The sequence below is a fragment of the Alligator mississippiensis genome, chromosome 3, assembly GCF_030867095.1.
Source record: "Alligator mississippiensis isolate rAllMis1 chromosome 3, rAllMis1, whole genome shotgun sequence".
Taxonomy (NCBI): domain Eukaryota; kingdom Metazoa; phylum Chordata; order Crocodylia; family Alligatoridae; genus Alligator; species Alligator mississippiensis.
Genome location: NC_081826.1, coordinates 133,551,689 through 133,571,009, shown reverse-complemented (window position 1 = coordinate 133,571,009; position 19,321 = coordinate 133,551,689). Strand labels below are relative to the sequence as shown.

The 19,321-nt window shown below is 41.3% G+C and overlaps 1 protein-coding gene across 1 annotated transcript in view; it reads right to left on the bottom strand.

Annotated features, from left to right (window-relative positions):
* LOC102564684 (orofacial cleft 1 candidate gene 1 protein homolog) overlaps window positions 1–19,321 on the bottom strand; it is a 59,911-nt gene that overhangs the window by 37,255 nt on the left and 3,335 nt on the right. Inside the window, exons 3-4 of the mRNA XM_059723532.1 lie at window positions 15,783–15,849; window positions 15,303–15,479 (exon numbers count right to left, since the gene is read on the bottom strand). Coding sequence (XP_059579515.1) covers window positions 15,303–15,479; window positions 15,783–15,849 — 244 coding nt within the window. The remainder of the gene's footprint in view (window positions 1–15,302; window positions 15,480–15,782; window positions 15,850–19,321) is intronic.

Genomic DNA, 19,321 nt, shown 5'->3' with positions numbered 1-19,321 from the left:
TTTCCACAATTAAAAGACAGAAAATACTGCTTCCACCTGTATTTTATTTTTTTAAAAATTGACAGAAACCTTAGTGATGTAGTATACTCATTACCTGTATCTCATATTTATACTGTGAACCTTGAATAAACTGGCTTGTCAAATTTAACAGAACATTGGCTTAAAAATAATCACTCTCGAGCTTAAACAGTATAATCTATTCTTTCTGGAGCATTTGAAAAATACTGCACCATGTTTCCAGCATCTGCTTTCTTCATTCACTTCTTGAAAGACTCACTGTATTTACTGCTCTTTATACAGAGATATAGCATAATATGTTTCTATTGGTAATCTATTTTTCTGCGGGCTACAGAGGGCATTGTGCCAAGGGATGCCAGTGTAAGACTTGCTGGTTCTCCTGGGAAAGGTTGTGGCTTGAATACATGAGCAAATACTTACTGATGATATGGAGTTAATTTAGGAACACTGTTAGATAATACAGCACATGTCAGTGGGGAAAATATATATTGAGCACATTGACTATCAGAATTTGTAGTTAACACACTACTTGTGGAAAAACCCAAAGAAATTTTTTAGAAGGCTCAGGAACAGCAAACACAACCTAGAAACATCCTATTGCCAAGAGAAATAGATTAAAGTAAGCCTATTATGTCATAAAAACTCTCAGGTTTTATTTTGAACGAATGCCCAAAACAAAAATTCTATATATTCTACAGAGTCTCACTTTTAGCCCTTCCATATATTCATGTTAGGGCATATTAGTAGGAAACTTTGTATTTGGTTGAAATTACATGTGATTAATCAAGTTTTGCATACTACATTCTATACAGAGTAGTCCTGGCACTTGCAATAGGATGGCACTGTGTGTAGTTCGCCACAGAATTTCTTTGAGCGACAACCTCCTCTTCCTACACCTAAAAGGTTTTCCTTTTTCCTATGCATTAAATACATCATCCGCAGCATGCAGTTTTGGAATTTCCATTTCCCAGTAGAAAACAAAGTGAAGAAGATAAAAATACTCGGTGAAAAGTTAGTCACTTGAAAAAAGTGGCCCAAATTTCAGTACATTCTTGAGCCAATTCATATTTTATAAGAATTAGCTTCTCTGTCACTAATAGCCACTTCATCAAACTGCCACTGCCCTGACACATAGCGAGTGTGCAACCTTCCAGCATTTTACTACTTTTTATCTAAATTTACCGTCTTTATATAGGGCATCTAATCTATTTACAAAATGAAATTAGATTCTGGTCAGAAAGCATAGATTCAGTGTAAACTAACTGATTGCAACATGTTCATGCTCACCATACTGGCTAATAAGCGTGCCTTGCCGCCTTGGCCAGCACCTCACCTGGGTCTATTTTCCTGCCATGACTTGCTGTTCACACTGAGTATACCTCTGGAGGTGGTGATCAGTGGTTCCCTGAAGGCTCAGGGGTGACTATTAGCATGTTTTCTGTGGGGCTTCTCCTCCCCTGCACCCTACCCCTTTTCTCTCAGGTGTTATGATCAGCCCTGGTGGTGCTCTAGCATAATGATGGGGCTTTTCCTCCTGTGCTGGGTGCCTGGCAAAGATGGATGCTGCAGGATTCTTGTCACTGTTCTGTAGTTTTCAGAGAATCACAACACACCAAAAATCTACCCTAAATAGCTCAGACTGGATGGTGGGTGGGTCAATGATGGCCCCATGCCAAGTGATTCCCCTTTGAACATAGGTTGATCCAATGCCCAGTGTACCCTTCACTCACCCACCTTCAGGCTCACTACAGGCTTACCTTCAAGCTCTCATCCTGGAGAGTCAGCTTTCTGGCATGCATTCTCCTCATGCTGCCACTGAGCCAGGTATGGCACTGCATTATGGCACCCCCCACTGTGCTTGTATGAGGCTTGTGGTTCCACCAGTTTCCTGTTGGCATGTGTTGAGCTTACAGATGCTCTAGTGGGGTGCGTGGGATCAGTGAGGCTCCATGCCAGGGTTTTACCTCATCTGGTGCCCACAGGGCCCACTGGCCTGCGTCTCCTAGTCCTACCTGACCTGCAGGCTTCCATGTGGTCCTTTGTGTGTGGTGAGGACTGAAGTCGTGCCCAGGCTGTGCTGATCACCAGCCATGTTGCGTGACTAACATCCACTCAGGTCCCTGGTTCTTTGTCAGTGATAGAGGCTTCCTGGCCTTGCCAGGATATTTCAGCCCAGAGGGAAGCAACTGACCTCTGGCTGGTTGTCAGGTGTGTGTCCAGGTTTTCCCCAGATGACTCAGCCACAGGATGTATGCACGCTGCTTTCCCAGGAAAGCTAGCCCTGGAGGGAAGCACCAGATCTCTTCCAGCAGTGGGGAGAGTTTCCAGCTCCATTTATGGTGCCCTGGCATGTTCTCCACCTGCCTCTGTCTCCTGGACCATTTTAAACACATGGCCTCTGGGCCCCAGGCCAGCCAGTAGTGCTCCCTCATGCTGCACAGTTCCAGCTGGCTTAATTGTGGCCTGGCCACCTGGACTGCAGTGCCATGGTAAGTCAGGCAGGGGCCTGTCACACTGATTTTTATATATTTGATGCCAAATTTTATCATCTACTTGATGCCATATGTGACTGCTACATACAGACTTTATTTTATTGAATATTCCTAGATCTGGAATCCAGTCCAAATTCACTTCCATGCTTGCTCTTGAAGTTCGGCAACAAAGCACAATGCCCAGCCTCAATAATGGTTAAATAATATCTCTGCAGTCATAAAGGACTACTGTCCTCCTTGGGCTTTTTTGGAGGCAAAGTTATTCAGGTTTGAAAGCCAGATTTTCCCATATAGTGGGACATTTTTTTGTAAGTACAATGGAATGTCAGTTTTCTAAACAGTTAGATTCAAGCAATCACATGCCCGAGAGGCATTCAAACACCGTGATAATGGGCTTAATATAAATACCTAGATATACAGATAGACAAATAGATAGCAATTAGGGATTTTTCTTATTAAGCTATTTCCTCCCAATTCCTCTCTCATCCTTTTAAGGTTGGTGAAATAGTTCTTGGAAATATCTCTGGGCAGTGAGTTGAAATTATATGGATCTGTGAATTACATGTTTGAATTGTAGGGGAAATAAAAAAAAACACTGAAGAAGCCAAATTTCTACTGACCTTCAATCAGAATTACACTTCTAAACCACTTAGGAATTCAAAGGGACTGTGTATGTGAAGGCCTTCCCATACAGAAATCACTGCAAGACTCGGATCATTGTTTGCATGATATCCAGTGCTTCATATTGAGAGTTTCTGGGAGGTAACTTGTTTGAATGTAGTTTTAATCTAATTGTATCTCAATGCTTTCTCGTGGCTTTCCCTTTTCCTGTGCACAAAGTACAATGGTCAGGGTACTAGCTCATGACTTGGGTGACTTGGAGTCAACGGTCTGTTCTGGCACAGGCTTTCTACATGACTTTTGGCAAGTAACTTAGCCCCTCTGTGCCTCAGGTCCCCATCTACAAAATGAAGATTACACCATTTCCTTATTGCATTGGGATTCAATAAGGAGCATATATCATTTATATCCAGGCTGACCTGGACAGGCTCAGCAAGTGGGCGGACGAGAATCTGATGGTGTTCAACGCCGATAAACGCAAGGTTCTCCACCTTGAAGAAAAACCCGCAGCATCCTTATAGGCTCGGCAGTGCTATGTTGGCCAACACTATGCAAGAAAGAGACTTGGGGGTCATCATTGACCACAAGATGAACATGAGCCTGCAGTGCGATGCTGCGGCTAGTAAAGCGACCAAAACGCTGGCTTGCATCCATAGATGCTTCTCAAGCAAATCCCGGGACATCATTCTCCCCTTGTACTCAGCCTTAGTGAGGCTGCAGCTGGAGTACTGCGCCCAGTTTTGGGCTCCACAATTCAAAAAGGATGTGGAGAAGCTTGAGAGAGTCCAGACAAGAGCCACGCGCATGATCAGAGGTCAGGGAAGCAGACCCTACGATGACAGGCTGAGAGTCCTGGGGCTCTTTAGCCTGGAAAAGCGAAGGCTCAGGGGTGATCTGATGGCCACCTACAAGTTTATCAGGGGTGACCACCAGTATCTGGGGGAACGTTTGTTCACCAGAGCGCCCCAAGGGATGACGACTAGGTCAAATGGTCATAAACTACTACAAGACCGTTTCAGGCCGGACATAAGGAAGAATTTCTTTACTGTCCGAGCCCCCAAAGTCTGGAACAGCCTGCCACCGGAGGTGGTTCAAGCGCCCACATTGAACACCTTCAAGAGCAAACTGGATGCTCATCTTGCTGGGATCCTATGAACCCGGCTGACTTCCTGCCCTTTGGGCAGGGGGCTGGACTCGATGATCTTCCGAGGTCCCTTCCAGCCCTAATGTCTATGAAATCTATGAAATATATTGTGAGAGATGATACTATACAAATAGGGGCATATAAGCACCTTAGAAAGATCAATAAGATAGACTTCCCTTTAAAAACCCAACTCAACGTGACTATACATTTGATCAATTAGCTTTAAGGTCTTATCTGCACCCAACGTGACTCTGCCCAGCAACTATGTCCTAAAGCATGCTCTGCTGCTCTGAGTGGGCTGCCTCTTAAATCAGAAGTACAGCCGCGTCCTAATCTGTGTTATTGACTGAGAGGGCCAATTAGCTAGCCTCAAGCTAATTAGCTTGCCTGCATTGCCACACAGACATGATTTTCAGTTTAGGAAGAAACCCACCCAGAACAACACAGAGTGTTCCTCAACCTTTTTAGACTTAAGACACCACTGTTTAGAGTCAAGGCACCTCTTAGAAAATGCCAGCTCTTAGTACTCACTCATTTTTTGACTACAGAAAAATAATAGAGCAATTCTCCTGTTGCAAAGAACTCTGGAAGATCACAACAGGTCAGAATATATTTAACACTATAAATTCTAATTTGAAATCTCTGGGTTTATCTTGTGAATCATGCTTACACACCTAATAGCTCTAACATTGCATGGCACCCCTGAAAGTCTCTCAAGCCACACCAAAATGCTTTGGCACCCTGTTTGACAATTACAGGCTTAAGTGGTAAGTTTACTGGTAACTATCAGCCTCACTATAAATCTAAATCTTCCTTTACCCGGGGGGAAAAAAAAAACAGGCTTCACGTTTCGCTCTGAAACACTTTGTGTTACTTTCTTGACCCCCCTCCCTGCTAGCTATTTTTAATATTGTTAAAATCTAAGGACAAATTTATTGCAGTATGATAAGAGATGTAAGTATGTCTGCTACAGAAAGTAGAATTAATTAGTCCTTGTGATTGTAAGAGATAATCTAGTGTTGAAAAAGATTTGTGTATAGAGGGTGATAGAAAAAACAAATGTTGCGTGTCAATCTGAGACAGTTTTCACTTAAATCATCAATCTTTGGGGTCAGATTTCCTCTGCTCTTCATGCAAGTATGAAGGGTAGAGGAGAGGACATGCAGTCTTTCCTTCAACCTTTGTGGAAATGACAAGGGGAATCAGTCTCAGAGGGAGCATAATCATTTCCAAACAGTGTAGGGATAAAGTGGGCCATGTAGTAGAAAGAAACCTAAGACAACATTATCTGAAGGGACCGTACAGTTTCAGGAAGTCCCAAATTCTAATCTCTACTTTGATATTTACTTCCTTTGTGACTTTGGGTGAACAGTTTAATTTGTCTCTCTCTCTAAAATCTGTGTAACACCCCTTCACAAGGCTATTGCCAGCATTTCTTAGACTCTTTACTAAATTCTTTGACCATATCATAGGCTATGTTTTTCCTAAACAAAGTGGTACCAGAAGAGAAGAATCTAGAGACAACCTAAAAAGTAGCAGCCTCAGGAATACATGAATTGCCTAGATCAACAGGGCTCAACTCAATGAGCACTACAGCTAGATGACTGGTGAGGGGCTGCTCTGTAAACTGGATCTACAGTGAGAGGCCATGTCATTTGGCCTGTGGAGCTGGAATTTGGTGGCAGCAGCATTAACTGTTGTGGCTCTTGGATCCATGGCAGCCACCGAATTTCTAGCCCAATGGGCAGCCCCACAGACCAAATGACAACTCTGGATCCAGCCCATGGGATTCCCTATGGGTCCAGAAATTTGGTTGCTGGGCGAGTGGAAGCAGTGTTAATTACCACGGCCCTGGGAACTGTGGTAATTAACGCTCCCACCACTCACCAAACTGCCAAATTTCTAGACCTGTGGGAAAGATCCATGGGCCGGACTGCATGGTTCTGCAGTCACCCCAGTCCAGGCAATGCTACAGCAGCAACACAAAAAATGTCAAACTTACTTACTGAAGAAATGGACTTTGGTGTCTGCACATACCATAGGAACATACAAATATGAGAGATAATCAGATTTTTCAAATACATTGTTTGGCTTTTTTTTTGTATAGAAGGGTAAGTCTTAAACATAAAAAAACCCATTAATAGAGTTAAACATTTGTCAGTATTTTCACTGAAGCAGAACTTGTTTATAGTTCCTTTACAGGCTGTCTTGTAGGACTCTAAAAGTCACAGCCACAAGCCTCACATTTTCGAGTCACCCAGCTGTGACTGTAGATGAGGGATAGGTCTGTACAAGGGCCAATGAAAACTTTCTTAGGGTGCTGACAGAAGTGATATTTGTCATGCAACAGACCCCTTGAAAGTGCTCTACAGCCACACACTGACAGAAGTGCACAGCAGCAAAGCACTTTAACAGTGCCCGATCACGGAACTAATTAACCCTCATTAAATTAGGGTTCAGATGAAGGTGCTCCAAAATCGAGCACCTTCATTAACTTCTGTTCAGCCCTGCAAGTGAACAGGGCTGGGCTGATGCAACCCAGCCCTACCCCCAGTGCTGTCTTCAGGATGGGAAAGGGGAAAGGAAGGAGAGGGAGTTCCATTTGGGGTTAGCCCAGCCTATGCTAGGGGGGAGTGGGGTAGGTGGATTGGAGGCCCCCACTTTGGGGGTCTGCAATCCACCTGTGTGTCCCCCTCCCTCCCCCCTCCCCCCAGCACAGGCTGAGCAAATTCCATACAGAGCTCCCTCTCCTCCCATCCTGAAGGTAGCACCGGAGGTGGGAGGGCAGAGGGAAGGATAGAAGAGAGAAGGGAAGACAGGCAGCCTCTCTCTGCTGAATCAGCTCCATGAGTCACAGAGGGGTGCTGTATGTTGGCCAGCACCCCTAAACTCTGCTGGCTGCATTCAAGCTAATTCTTCTCTACTGGTAGCTGCAAAGATGAAGCACAAACCAGGGGAATCAGCCTGGCTTATAAACTGGCAATAATATATACCTTACTACATATTGTGACCTTTAATTAGTTAAGCTGCAAAGAATTTTATTGGACACAGGCAAATTTATACCATTTTGGCAGAGAAGAGAGAATTTAAATCAGTTAATCTCATTAAAATATTAAGAAATTGCTTTGCTAAAAGACATCAGTTATAAACCATACATAAGAAAGCAGGAACAGGTTATGCCAATACAAAGAAAGGATAGTAAGTGTTTCAAGGAACCAGCTTGGCTAAACAGCAAACTCAACGAGTATAAATTCAAAAATGAATCTTAGAAAAAATTAACACTTGGTCATATGACAAGGGATGAGTATAAGGGTGCATTCAGACATTCGAGGAGGTTTTGGGGGGGGGGGGTTAGATTGAGTAAAAAATGGCCACCCAATCTAAAATAAGTTGGAATGGGGGAGGCTAGCAAGGGATCTCAGAGGGGATTGCGGGGAAAGCAGGCTCTGGGGAGGGTTATAGATATTAGGGGGGCAGTGAGGTCTGGGGGGGATCAGGGGGCTAGGTAGGGTCTATGAGGAGGCTGCTGGGGTCCTGGAGGGTTTGACAGGATGAGAAGGTCTTGCAGGGTCTGCAAGGAGGCTTGAGTGGGTGGGGGCCTCTCTCTCCCACCCCCCAGGACCAGAAGCTATTGTCAGCCCTCTCTCCCTACAAACCAACCCCCCCCAGCCTATCCCTCCCCCCACTCTGATTTACTTCCTCAGCTCCCAGCACTGGTGAATACCATGAAAACTGGTACTGAGAGCAGCTTTCAAGATGGAGGTTTGGCAGGCTAAAGGAGGGCTGGTTGGTCCTGTCAGAGTGGGGGCAGGGGCCAGGAGAATAAAAATAGCCTATAGAGATAGGAAAAGTGGGGCCCTGGGACTGGGGCCAGCAGCTGGGTTAACCCAGCCCTGGGGCTGTGCTGGGAACTGTACAGACATTCAGGACAGTTAGCTTAGTCTAAAAATGGCCAACTGATCTGTTAGACTACCTCAGATGTAAGGGTTTGCCTGTTGGGTCACAGAAGGTCTGGACAAGCCCTGGCCAGCTGACGGGGCATTCCAGCAGCCTCCAAGGAAGCTGCCAAACTACCCCTCTGCCCAGCCCCATCCAACACCCAGCTTTGTGGGCAATGCAGACCTGCCAGCTACTTTGCCTGGCCAGAGTTGGAGGTGGGGGCAGGGTGGAACAGAGGCCCTTTGTCTCATGAGTCCCCCTTCAGCTACCTCAGCTGGGGTATTGTAGGGAACTGGGCTGGGCCCATGAGGCAAGAGGGGCTCCGTCCCCCACCCAGATCTCTTGACAGCAGCAGCATGAAGCTGCCAGCTGCTTTGCCTGGCAAGGGCTGGAGGTGGGGAGGGATGGAATGGAGCCCCCTCACCTCATGGTCCCAGCATTTTTAAACACTTGGAGGAGAAGACGGGGATTAGGAACAATCAACATCGATTCATCAAGGGCAAGTCAAGCCTGACCAACCTGTTTGCCTTCTATGATGAAACAACTAACTTCGTGGATGTAGGGAGAGCAGTGGATACGGTATACCTTGACTTTAGCAAGACTTTTGAAACAGTGTCCCACAATATTCTCAGAAGTAAGCTAAGAAAGTACAGGTTGGATGAATGGACTGTAAGGTGGATAGAACACTGGCTGGATCATTAGTCTCAGAGGATAGTAATCAATAGCTCAATATCTAGTTGGCAGCTGGTATCATGTGGAGTACCACAGGGGTTGGTTCTGGGGCTGGTTTTGTTCAATATCTTCAACAATGACCTGGAATATAAGATGGAGTGCACCCTCAACAAGTTTTCACATGACACCAAGCTGACAGGAGTAGTAGATACACTGGAGGGTAGGGTTAGGATTCAAAGAGACCTCAAAAAGTTGGAGGATTGGCTCAGAAGAAATCTCTTGAGGCTCAATAAGGACAAGTGCAAAGGCCTGCACTTAGGACAGAACAATCTGATGCACAGGTACAGGGCTGGGGACCAACTGACTAAGCAGCAGCTCTGCAGAAAAGGACCTTGGGTTACATCAGACAATACACTGAACATGAACCAACAGCGTGCCCTTGTGAAAGAAGGCTAACAGCCTAACTGGGCTGCATTAGTAGGAACATTGCCAGCAGATCTAGGGAAGTGATTATTCCCCTCTATTCAGCACTGATGAGACCACATCTGTAGTACAGCGTTCAGTTTTGGGGTCCTCACTACGGAAAAGATGTGGACAAACTGGAGAGAGTCCAATGGAGGGCAATAAAAATGGTGAGGGGGCTGAGACACGTGACTTCTTACGAGAGGAACTGGGCTTATTTAGTCTAGAGAAGAAAAGACGGAGAAAGGATTTAATAGTAGCCTTCAAGTACCCAAAGGGTGGCTCCAAAGAGGATGGATCTATACTTTTTCAGTGGTGGCAGATGACAGAACAAGAAGCAATGGTTTCAAGTTGCAGCAAGGGAAGTTGAGGTTAGATATAAAGAAAAACTCTCATGAGGAGGATAATAAAGTACCTCCCCAAATGTCTGTAACCCTAAGAGTATCGCATGGGAATTCAGGGAGAAAAATCTGGAAAGCCAAGACATAAAATGAGATACATAAATGGGGGCCATAAAAGGCTACAAAAAAGCAAAAGTATGTTAAAAGTAAGTGTATATCACTTACTGAACTTGAAGAACAATCAAAAAATTGATGACATGAAGAACACTGAAGTATTTAATGCCTTTTTTCTTCAATCTCCACAAACACAGTCAACTACCAGATGACGTTTAGTTGGCAGGAAGGATAGGAAGGAAAGAGAATCAGTCCAGAGTAGGCAACGAAGAGGTTAGAGATTACTTAGAGAAGCTCGATGCTTTCAATGACTATATAATACTGGAATTAAGATATGCAGAAATCTATAACAGGTTAAAATGTCTTTGTTTCCACATGGAAACTGGTACAAAAAAGGAACCAGCTTTGAGACCAATTTATGAATAGCACACACAGCCAAGTGGGAGGGAGGGGAGCAGGTTAGGTGAAGATTGTGAATGACAGACAGCTGTTGGGTAATAATGTTGGAAGAATCTGTGAAAACATATTGCAGCCAATTAACTCCCTCGAGTCAATGGTGGAGTAGTGGCCAACTAGCACTCCTTCATAACACAGGTCTGTCCAACTGGTGGCCAATGAGGAGTTAAGTTGCAGACCCCAGGCTCCCACCTGGCCAGTGCTGCCCCTATTGCTGTAGCTGAAGGATCAGTTGGGGGCTCTGGGCTCTCCCTCCCTCTTCTGGTTTCTGCAGCATGCCCCTGCCCCAGCTCAGCTCAGCTCAGTGTGGCACAAGCCATAGTGCCAGGGGAGCCAGGGGCCTGGACCACCTGTGCAGTGGAGTGCAGTCTGGGAGCCCACATCCAGGCAGCCAAATGTGAAGCAAGATGCCATGCATGGTGCAGCAAATGGGGCACCTGCCCACAAACCCACACACCTGTGCAGCAGATGGGAGCACCCACCTGCACACATGCTGCAGAGGGCAATATGAGCACCTGCATGTGGTAGAGCTCTGCAAACTGAGGAAACAGGCTTGATGGCTTGTTGATAATGCAGACTCCAGCACAGTGTGAAGATGACCCATACATGAGCTACCTTGAGTACAGAAAACAGTGGTGTTCCTATAACACAGAGAGCTGCATAGCGGTGTGGACTAATTTACCCTGACTTACCTCTATCCTGCACTGCAACCTATGATAGTCATACATATATTCAGGTACTTACAGTTTCACTGTGAATATTTTGAGCAGCTCTGGTTTGGATGAGTTTCAGAGAATCATCCAGACTTCTGGATTTGGGTTAAATACACATCTAAATCTTTGAAAGTTTACTTATCATTATCAAGGATCTGGCTATGTTTTATTGGCAGAACAAGCATCAACAGCTTTAACAATATTCTTGAAAAGGAAAGGCTCTATATTTCTTTTCCATTTTATAAGATGGGGACTATCTTGACAGGGGCTAGGTTACAATCATGTTTACAGCCCCTACATACACAGCATCCATAAGGGGATTCACTATTTGAATTCAAATGGACTAGGAGGTCACTGACTATCACCTGAAGCCTGGCTGTAGAATCAAAAGTCCCCTCAGAGACTTCTTAAATCACTTGCTTCCTGAAGGTTTCCAGTAACTTGATTTGAATAAGCAGGAAGATTATTTATTACATCATAGTTAGGGGCTTCCACATCTACAGAGAAAAACAGTAGGTTTACCTGTTTATGTGAAATAAGGCTGTGCTGCTCTACCCCCAGGTGTGAGGGAAGGAAGCACAAACTGAAGAAGGAAGGGGGAGCCCAGAGACCCTGCAAGTAGCAGCAGCAGCAGTGCTGGGAGGAGCATCAGCAAGGCAGAAACCCAAGAAACCAAAAAGGGCTTGATGGCATGTTGGTATTGCAGGCAGGCCACCAGTTGAGACAGCCCTGTTATACACTATATGGACAAGAGTATGCTCATTTTATATTAGAGATGCACTGCATCTCCACAGTTAGCATGACAGAATTCCTGTAGGTTGAGCAGTGTGGCACTGGGCAAGCCATTCTGATCTCAAAATAGAGTCTAATCATTCTGGCTTCTTGGGTGTATAATGCTCCAGTTTCTGGTTGCCCAGACATCATGGGAAAGGGATGGAAAGATAGAGGAAACCTCCCACTTCTATCCCCACACCCTGCCCTCAGGTACACTGATCAGTGCTCTTACCCATATGAGGATGTGGGCCCATAATGATATAGTATTTTGTATATATGACAGACTTACCTTCTATATTTTAGGCATTTTGTTTAAATAATATAAGTTTAAGCAAGTAGCTGATCTGTAACTGAATGCTGAATATTATAACTCACATTTTAAGGATTATTTTAATTTAATAAATAATCTAAGTGCAACATAATACTAGCTACAGGTAAAATTTCCAGAAGTGCCTAAGGACTTAGCTATACAGCCTCCACACTGTACTAGGGAGTGATGCAGTTAATCATAGCCCCTCTATTCTATGCAGCTTAAACCTGGAAGAGGATGCAATGTGGCCACTTTAGAACAGTGGTGGATGCCAATAAACTCTCAGCCCTGGAAGTACTTAGTGGTACATGCCAACTGATTTGGGTATAATGCATCCATTTCTGGGTGTCATACGTGCAAAGCAGGTACGACAAGCTTCATGGCAGCCCTCCCTAGACCAGTTCTGAGGTGGTACGGAGAGGTCCTATGTGATTTAGGAGCAGAATTGAGTGAATAATTGAGTTTTCAGGCCCATGGCAGAACAGCAAAACTGAAAACATATCATTTCAAGCTGATGAGATACAATTATCTTTCTCAGCCTTCTCAGAGAAACAATAAATAAATAAATTTCAGACTAACTGAAGCATTTCATTTCAGATTTAATACTTTTTAATTCAAAAAGTAGGTTTTAAAACATTATATCAAAATGAAAAAAAACTGAAATGTTTCATCTGGGGATTTTATTTCTTTTTTTAACATTTTCAACCTTTTTTTTTTTTACAGGTTTTTTTTAGGGAGGAGGCATCAAAACTATTTGGAAAAATCTATATAAATTGACTATTTGTTTCAGGGTAGGCACTTTTGAAAATTGTTTCCACATCCTACATTTTCTTTCAGGAAACCTGATTGGTGAGTACAGCAAAATGAAGAGTGCTCAAAAATCTGATGTTATTGATATTAGTCAAGCAAGATGTATTACTGGGAAAGGAAATAGAACGTACAAAAAAACCTCAACATGAAGTTTAACCCCTTATTGTACTCACACTTTATTTCTTCTGGAATTACTTTACTGTCACTCACATACTAATCATAGGCCACAGAACGGGGTGGGCCACCTGGGCCATGGCCTGACCAACTTTTAGCACATTCATTTATATAACCTACAAATGCGCAATTATCATTACGGTTAAAACTGTATAGCTATTTTTTAACTGCATAGCTAACTAAATTAATGTGCTAAAAGTTGGTCAGGCCATGGCCTGGGTGGCCCACTCCATTCTGTGGCTTATGTTAATTCTTTTGTCAGTCCTTGCCCAATACCATCTTATGGTTATTTATATTCTATAGTTTATTTCATGTTTTCTTATTTTATAATTTATTTTAAATAATCTATAATATTAGGAAAGTACTTTAATACTTTACTAATATCCTAGTTCTATAATATTAAGAAAATATTGGGAGAGCACTTAGGCATACTTTACAACATTGGTTTGGCCATGATTTCTATCTGTATCTGGCCTGCAGAGTTGGAGGGCTTCAGCAGCATGTTGGACAGTAGGGCTGCGCAAAGCTTTGGTCCCTGATTCAATTCAGCAGAGATTCGGCCCAATTTGGTTGCTGAGTCTCCGAATCCAAATTGAATCAAAGGACCCTTTAATCTCTCTGAATTGAATTGGAACCCTCCGAATCAATTCAGAGAGATATGGAGGTTCGAACATAGACACAGTTTATATGCTTTTTCTACACACTTCTAGGTAGCAGGCAGCTCATGAATGCTGCAATGCTGGGGCAGATGGAGTGTCCCACAGGAGTGTCTATGTCTGAATCAATGATTCTCTGAATCATCATCGAATCTTCAAATTCAGGTTTGGCCAAATTGAATCAGGGACAGTGATCTGAATCAACTAATTGAATCACTGTCCCTGATTCAGACCAAATCTGAATCCAAATCAAATAAAGCCAGCTTCACACACCCCTATTGGACAGCTAGGAGCTGTGCCCATACTGCAGCTCAAACCTGGGAAGAAACAGCAGCTGGGAAAAGCTGTGTGGGAAGCCAGCTCAGAACACTGGCCTGCCTAGGACCCAAGCTTGGTTATTCTAGCCTGTGGATGCAAAAAGTTGCCAACCCCTGGCTTAGAACATTGCATGATATTACGGTATGGAAAGTATAATTGTATTTTAGGATTTCATCTACAGAATGCTGAATTCAAGTTGTTTTTGGACAGCAGAAAAAAATATATTCTGCACTGCTAATGGTTGGACTGCATTCTCGTTTATGCAAGGAAAAAATTGGCAGCATCCTACATCATCTTTGACAAGTGATCCAATGTTGAACTATTTTAAGATGATCACCTAGATATAAAAATGCTAGACTGAGGTTTTAAAGCACAAATCCACAGAAGAGGCTACCATGCTTCACCCCTTTAAAGAGGCACCTTGTGATGTGCAGTTCAATTGTTAATTGTACCAAAGGGCACAAGGGATCAATGGGAGTTTGGAGCTCTCTATTCCCCAAATGTTCAAACGTAAGAAGAAGCCAAGTGTGTAATGGTGTACTCTGAAGGCACCTGATATGTAGAGATGCTGAGCAACCAATAGCTTTTGCTACTGAATTCAACTGGATCTGATAGGTGGTTCAGTGCTGAAAAAAACCAAGCCATTCCTATGGGTGTCTAACTATGTACTTAGGCCATGAATCCATACATGCACATATCTATGCATGTGCTTTACCTTCTACACATGGATAGTCCCATTGACACCAGCAGAGCTGCTCAATCCAGGAAGGGTAAGTATGCACATAAGTGTCTTCAGGATTGAGAGTTTGAGCCTAAATTTATGTACCCTTTTTTGCTTTGTTTTTTAACAACACTCTTGGTCCAACACTCTTCTTACATATCTAATGGGATTTGCAAATTGCTCATTTAAAATGCCTCTAAGGTTGTCAGTCAACAACTGGGCAGCATGTCTGCACTCAGACTGACTGAGATGATTTCATTTCAGAACTGTATTAATTAACAGGAAACTATATAATAATAATCTGTTAAGTGGTTTCTTCACCTGGCAATGAGCATCATGCAACTTCCATCGCTATTAAGGGGAGTTACATGAGAGAAGAATTGATCTCTGAGCTTTTAAACAGCAAATATTCTCCACAATATTTTAAATTTTACATCCTGGGTTTTCAAAGCGGCCTGTTTGAACACGTAAGGCTGGAATGCTGATACAGGCCATGGACTGTACAGGTTAGATCAGAAACACAACTACTGTCATTCAGTTTGAAGATAATCAAGATTGAAGTCTCACCTCTTGGTTCAGCATGGGCATGCAGCCTGAGTTTTTGTTGGTGAGCTGCAAGGGTGCTATCTAGCTTGTCATGTCTAATAACTTTCTCTTCTGAAGGCTGATATGCTGAAAGATCTGTGCTGCTGATGTTAAAAGCTGGATTTTCAATGCCTTCTGTTGCTGCTCTCTCTTCTTTTACTATGGAAAACAAGGAGGTCAGAAGAGCACATTATACCAAAGTGTATTTCAATGACAAGCAGAAAATTCCTTCTAGTAATTCCTTTGCTGAAAGACTCAAGTGTATCGTCCTCAAATGTCGCCAAAACAGAATTAGGTTAAAATTAACTCTAAAAAAAAAAAAAAAAAAGAATAAATGATTAAAATAATTACAAATTGCACCCTGACAAGCAAGAGCAAAATTTCGCCCACAGCCATTTGTCTGTAATTAGTTAATTAATCCTTACACAAATTATGAGCAATAACTCATCAAGCAAGGCTCACCCATCAGAAATTCAGCCGACTTGGATTTCTTCTGCTTAGTTTGCTTCAGAGCCTTCTGCTGGAACTTCTGGAGGGAAATTGTTAAATGAATAAATTAGCTAAAGAACGAAGATCATTCTTTATGATCCACAACTAACACAGTATTTTAAATATGGGATGGCATTGAAATGTCATTTAATTTACATCTCTGCTAAAGGGGTCAAACACTAATTGAACAACAGAAGTGGAAGAATTAAATAAAATAGGAGAAGAAAAGTTAAAACAAATGCCAAATGAAGGTCACATTAAAATACTATGTTTTTTTAACCATTTTAATGCAAAGAAACCATAACAAATGAAGAGGGTTAAAAAAAACTTCTCTTTAGAGTATGCATTCAGCACCACTGCTCCATTTCACTTTCAGACTGTAGGTGCTCCATTAGAAAAGTTTGGTTATGAAGCATATTTCTTATAGATAGCCTTCCCTCTGCCATCCATGATTGGTTATTTTCTAGGTCCATTTGGAACAGTGTGTGTGTCAATAGCAAGGAAATGAGATCTCTAGATTTATATAAAACAGTAAATCACCATTTTCCTCCAAAAAACTAAGAGTTCAGGAGATGCCACCAAAGAGGTGTCATGATTATGAGTTGTGGGGAGATGCAGAATTCACTGCAATGCTGAAAGTTTGTTTAATATTGAAGTATGCAAACAATCGTTACAAGGTAGACAAATAGCAGCAAATTTCACTAGTGATGTTTCAAGTCCTAAATTAATTTTCCAGGAGATGTAAAGCACTGAAGACATAGAACAGCAATGCCATAAACTTCCCGAAGTTTTAAACTTTATCCTTGTACTGAAGCAAGTAAGAGACTCAAATATGAGACCACAGTTGAATATAGCCCTATATAATTAATGCTTACAGCAAAGCCAGGGATTGGGTGAAGAGTTTATATAATATTAAAAATTTGGAAGGAATTGTTTAAAGTAAAATAGCTGAATAAGAAAAATCCAGACATGCTTATTTTAGAATTTTGTAACTGTTTTGTAAACTGGTTAATCTCTGAAAATAGAGCAAATTTTAAAGACAGGTTGTTTAACTGTCCTGAAATAAGGACCCCTGCTAGCAATGCAGCTCCTAGAAAATGTCAATACAAAAGGATTAATTACAAGATTAATTGAAAATATATAACTTTATAAAAACTTTTTGCATATTATGTCTTTCCCAGTTGACTGTATATGTCAATTGCAAATGAAGTCAGGAATTGACCTAATCAATAAAAATCTGCAAAAATAATTTGACCATCATGCTCACACATGAAGAAATATAGATACTCAATATTTATAAAAATATTTTAAATATATTTAGATTTTGAATAAATTGAAAAGCTGACACTTCTCTGAGGTAAGAATGCAACTGTTCTGTGAATAGGAAATTCTCTGCAAAAAATGGTTTCATAGCTTATAGCTCTCAGCCTATAAATATTAATTCATTTTTATTAATTAAAGTTTTATGGATGCTATCCTAATGCAACCAAGTCTTTACCAGTGAATTCAGGGATAAAACTTCTCACTTAAATGTTTATGATTTTTCAAGTAAAACTTTCATTTTTAAAATAAAAAATAACATGATTTTAAAATAACATCATTTCTGCAATATTAAAACATTTTTATTTATTCCTGTATATCTAAGAAATTGCATTTTATAAATTTTGGAGAGTCAAATACCACTTGTAACACTGTTATTTGATACATGTTCTTTATTCTTATCAAACTGTATGAGATACAGAATTGTAACATGCAACTTCCAAATGTATGTAAATAACATCAAGAAAAATTCGGGGTCAGGTGCTCGGCTCATGTAACTCAGAACATCTCTGTTAATTTTGATGGAGTTATGATGATCTGCAGCAGCAAGGGACTTGACTCCCATATGTTCCCATTCTCTCTGCATTTTGAAATTTCAAAAGCAAGCCAAGCTGTAGGCTGCAAAATTTGCTATTGTCAACTTTTAGATACAGAAGCTCATGTTATATACATTTTTCATGGAATAAGATAAAATCACAAAAATTGTAAAGCTGAGATTGTGTTTTCATCTCACCATATCCAACAAAGTTAACATTACATATTATTTTCCAGACACAGTAATCAGAATTATTTATCACTTGACTTGCCTTAACTCGAGATACTGGTAATTTTAAAAAAAAATTTGATGCAATGTATCAGTAGCTCTTGTTGACTTACAAAAAAACTTCAAAAGAAGTTATACACTTGATCCTTAATGTGTCAAAAGTGCACTTTTTCTAAAAGGTGTGCTCTTCTCTCTCTCGATTTTTTATCTACTTTCCCTACACTTTAACACACATATTCATATATTTTCAGTGAACAAAATAGCTAATTTTCTACAGTAGAGATAAATTCTTTCAGAGTTACTTCTCAATGTAACAGAATAATGGTATGTTTCTGTGGCTTCTGTATAACTAACACATGTTCTTGTCACTTTGTGCTTCAGAGGAAATTAGGAGACATTTTCCTGTCCTACCTATTGCCGGTCAATTTCCTCAGCCTTCACTTTTACACATGGGTACCTTCAAACAGCGTAAATTACATCCTTTTTTTTAATTTTAGCTCTTTCCCCCTTTTATGATACTTTGTCTTCTCATCAGAGAACAGGCAGGAAATTATCCAGTGGCATTTTATATTCATTTTATCATTAGTCACCAGTAGTTAATTTATGCATTTATGCAAATTTATGTCTAAAGTAATTGTTCTTTAATCAATTTGCATGTAGCTACAATACTTAGATTTCAAACTGCAAATTAAAGCAAACTCTTTAAATGACCCTTTGCCATATTTTCAACATGATGCTCTGTTCTATATGCCTGTATACAATAATATAGTCACGCACACATCTATACCCAAATATATCACTTTAATTATAGCAAACTACCTGTAAATAGTTATGAAATAATATATATTTTCAAAGAAAGCAATATGTTTATACATCTTCAGCCAGATGCACAGCTGAGGTAAAGTGAAGAAACTATCTCAATTTAAGTGAGCGCCACTAATTTATAACAGCTGAGGAACTGGCCCAAATTACATCCCAAATCAATGTGTGTCAGACTTTTCTATACCTGATCAGCACACACAAAAGCCAATGGGTTTTCAAAGTCAAATTTAAATTGATGCTTCTGCTAATGGTGATTTCCATTGTCTGGATTTGTGCAACAAGTCCTAAAAAAAATAAACACTCCTGTAATATAATATTACAACATGATCATGTTGTATTGTGCAAAGGTGGGTGAAAACGTGTGATCTACATAAAGAATAAATCCCATCATCCTGAAACTTAAACGGCAATCTAAACTTTTAAATGCCTTTTCTGTTGTATGCATTGCTGTCATTAAAATGCACAAATTGTTCTCTGATACTATTTTTTAGCAAAACAATATGAAAATAAAATCCATGTGAGAACAGCAAGCACCACCACCACCACAATAACAAAACTCATGTATAACCAGTGACAACTAAAACCTATGAAGTTTTTAAAAGAATGT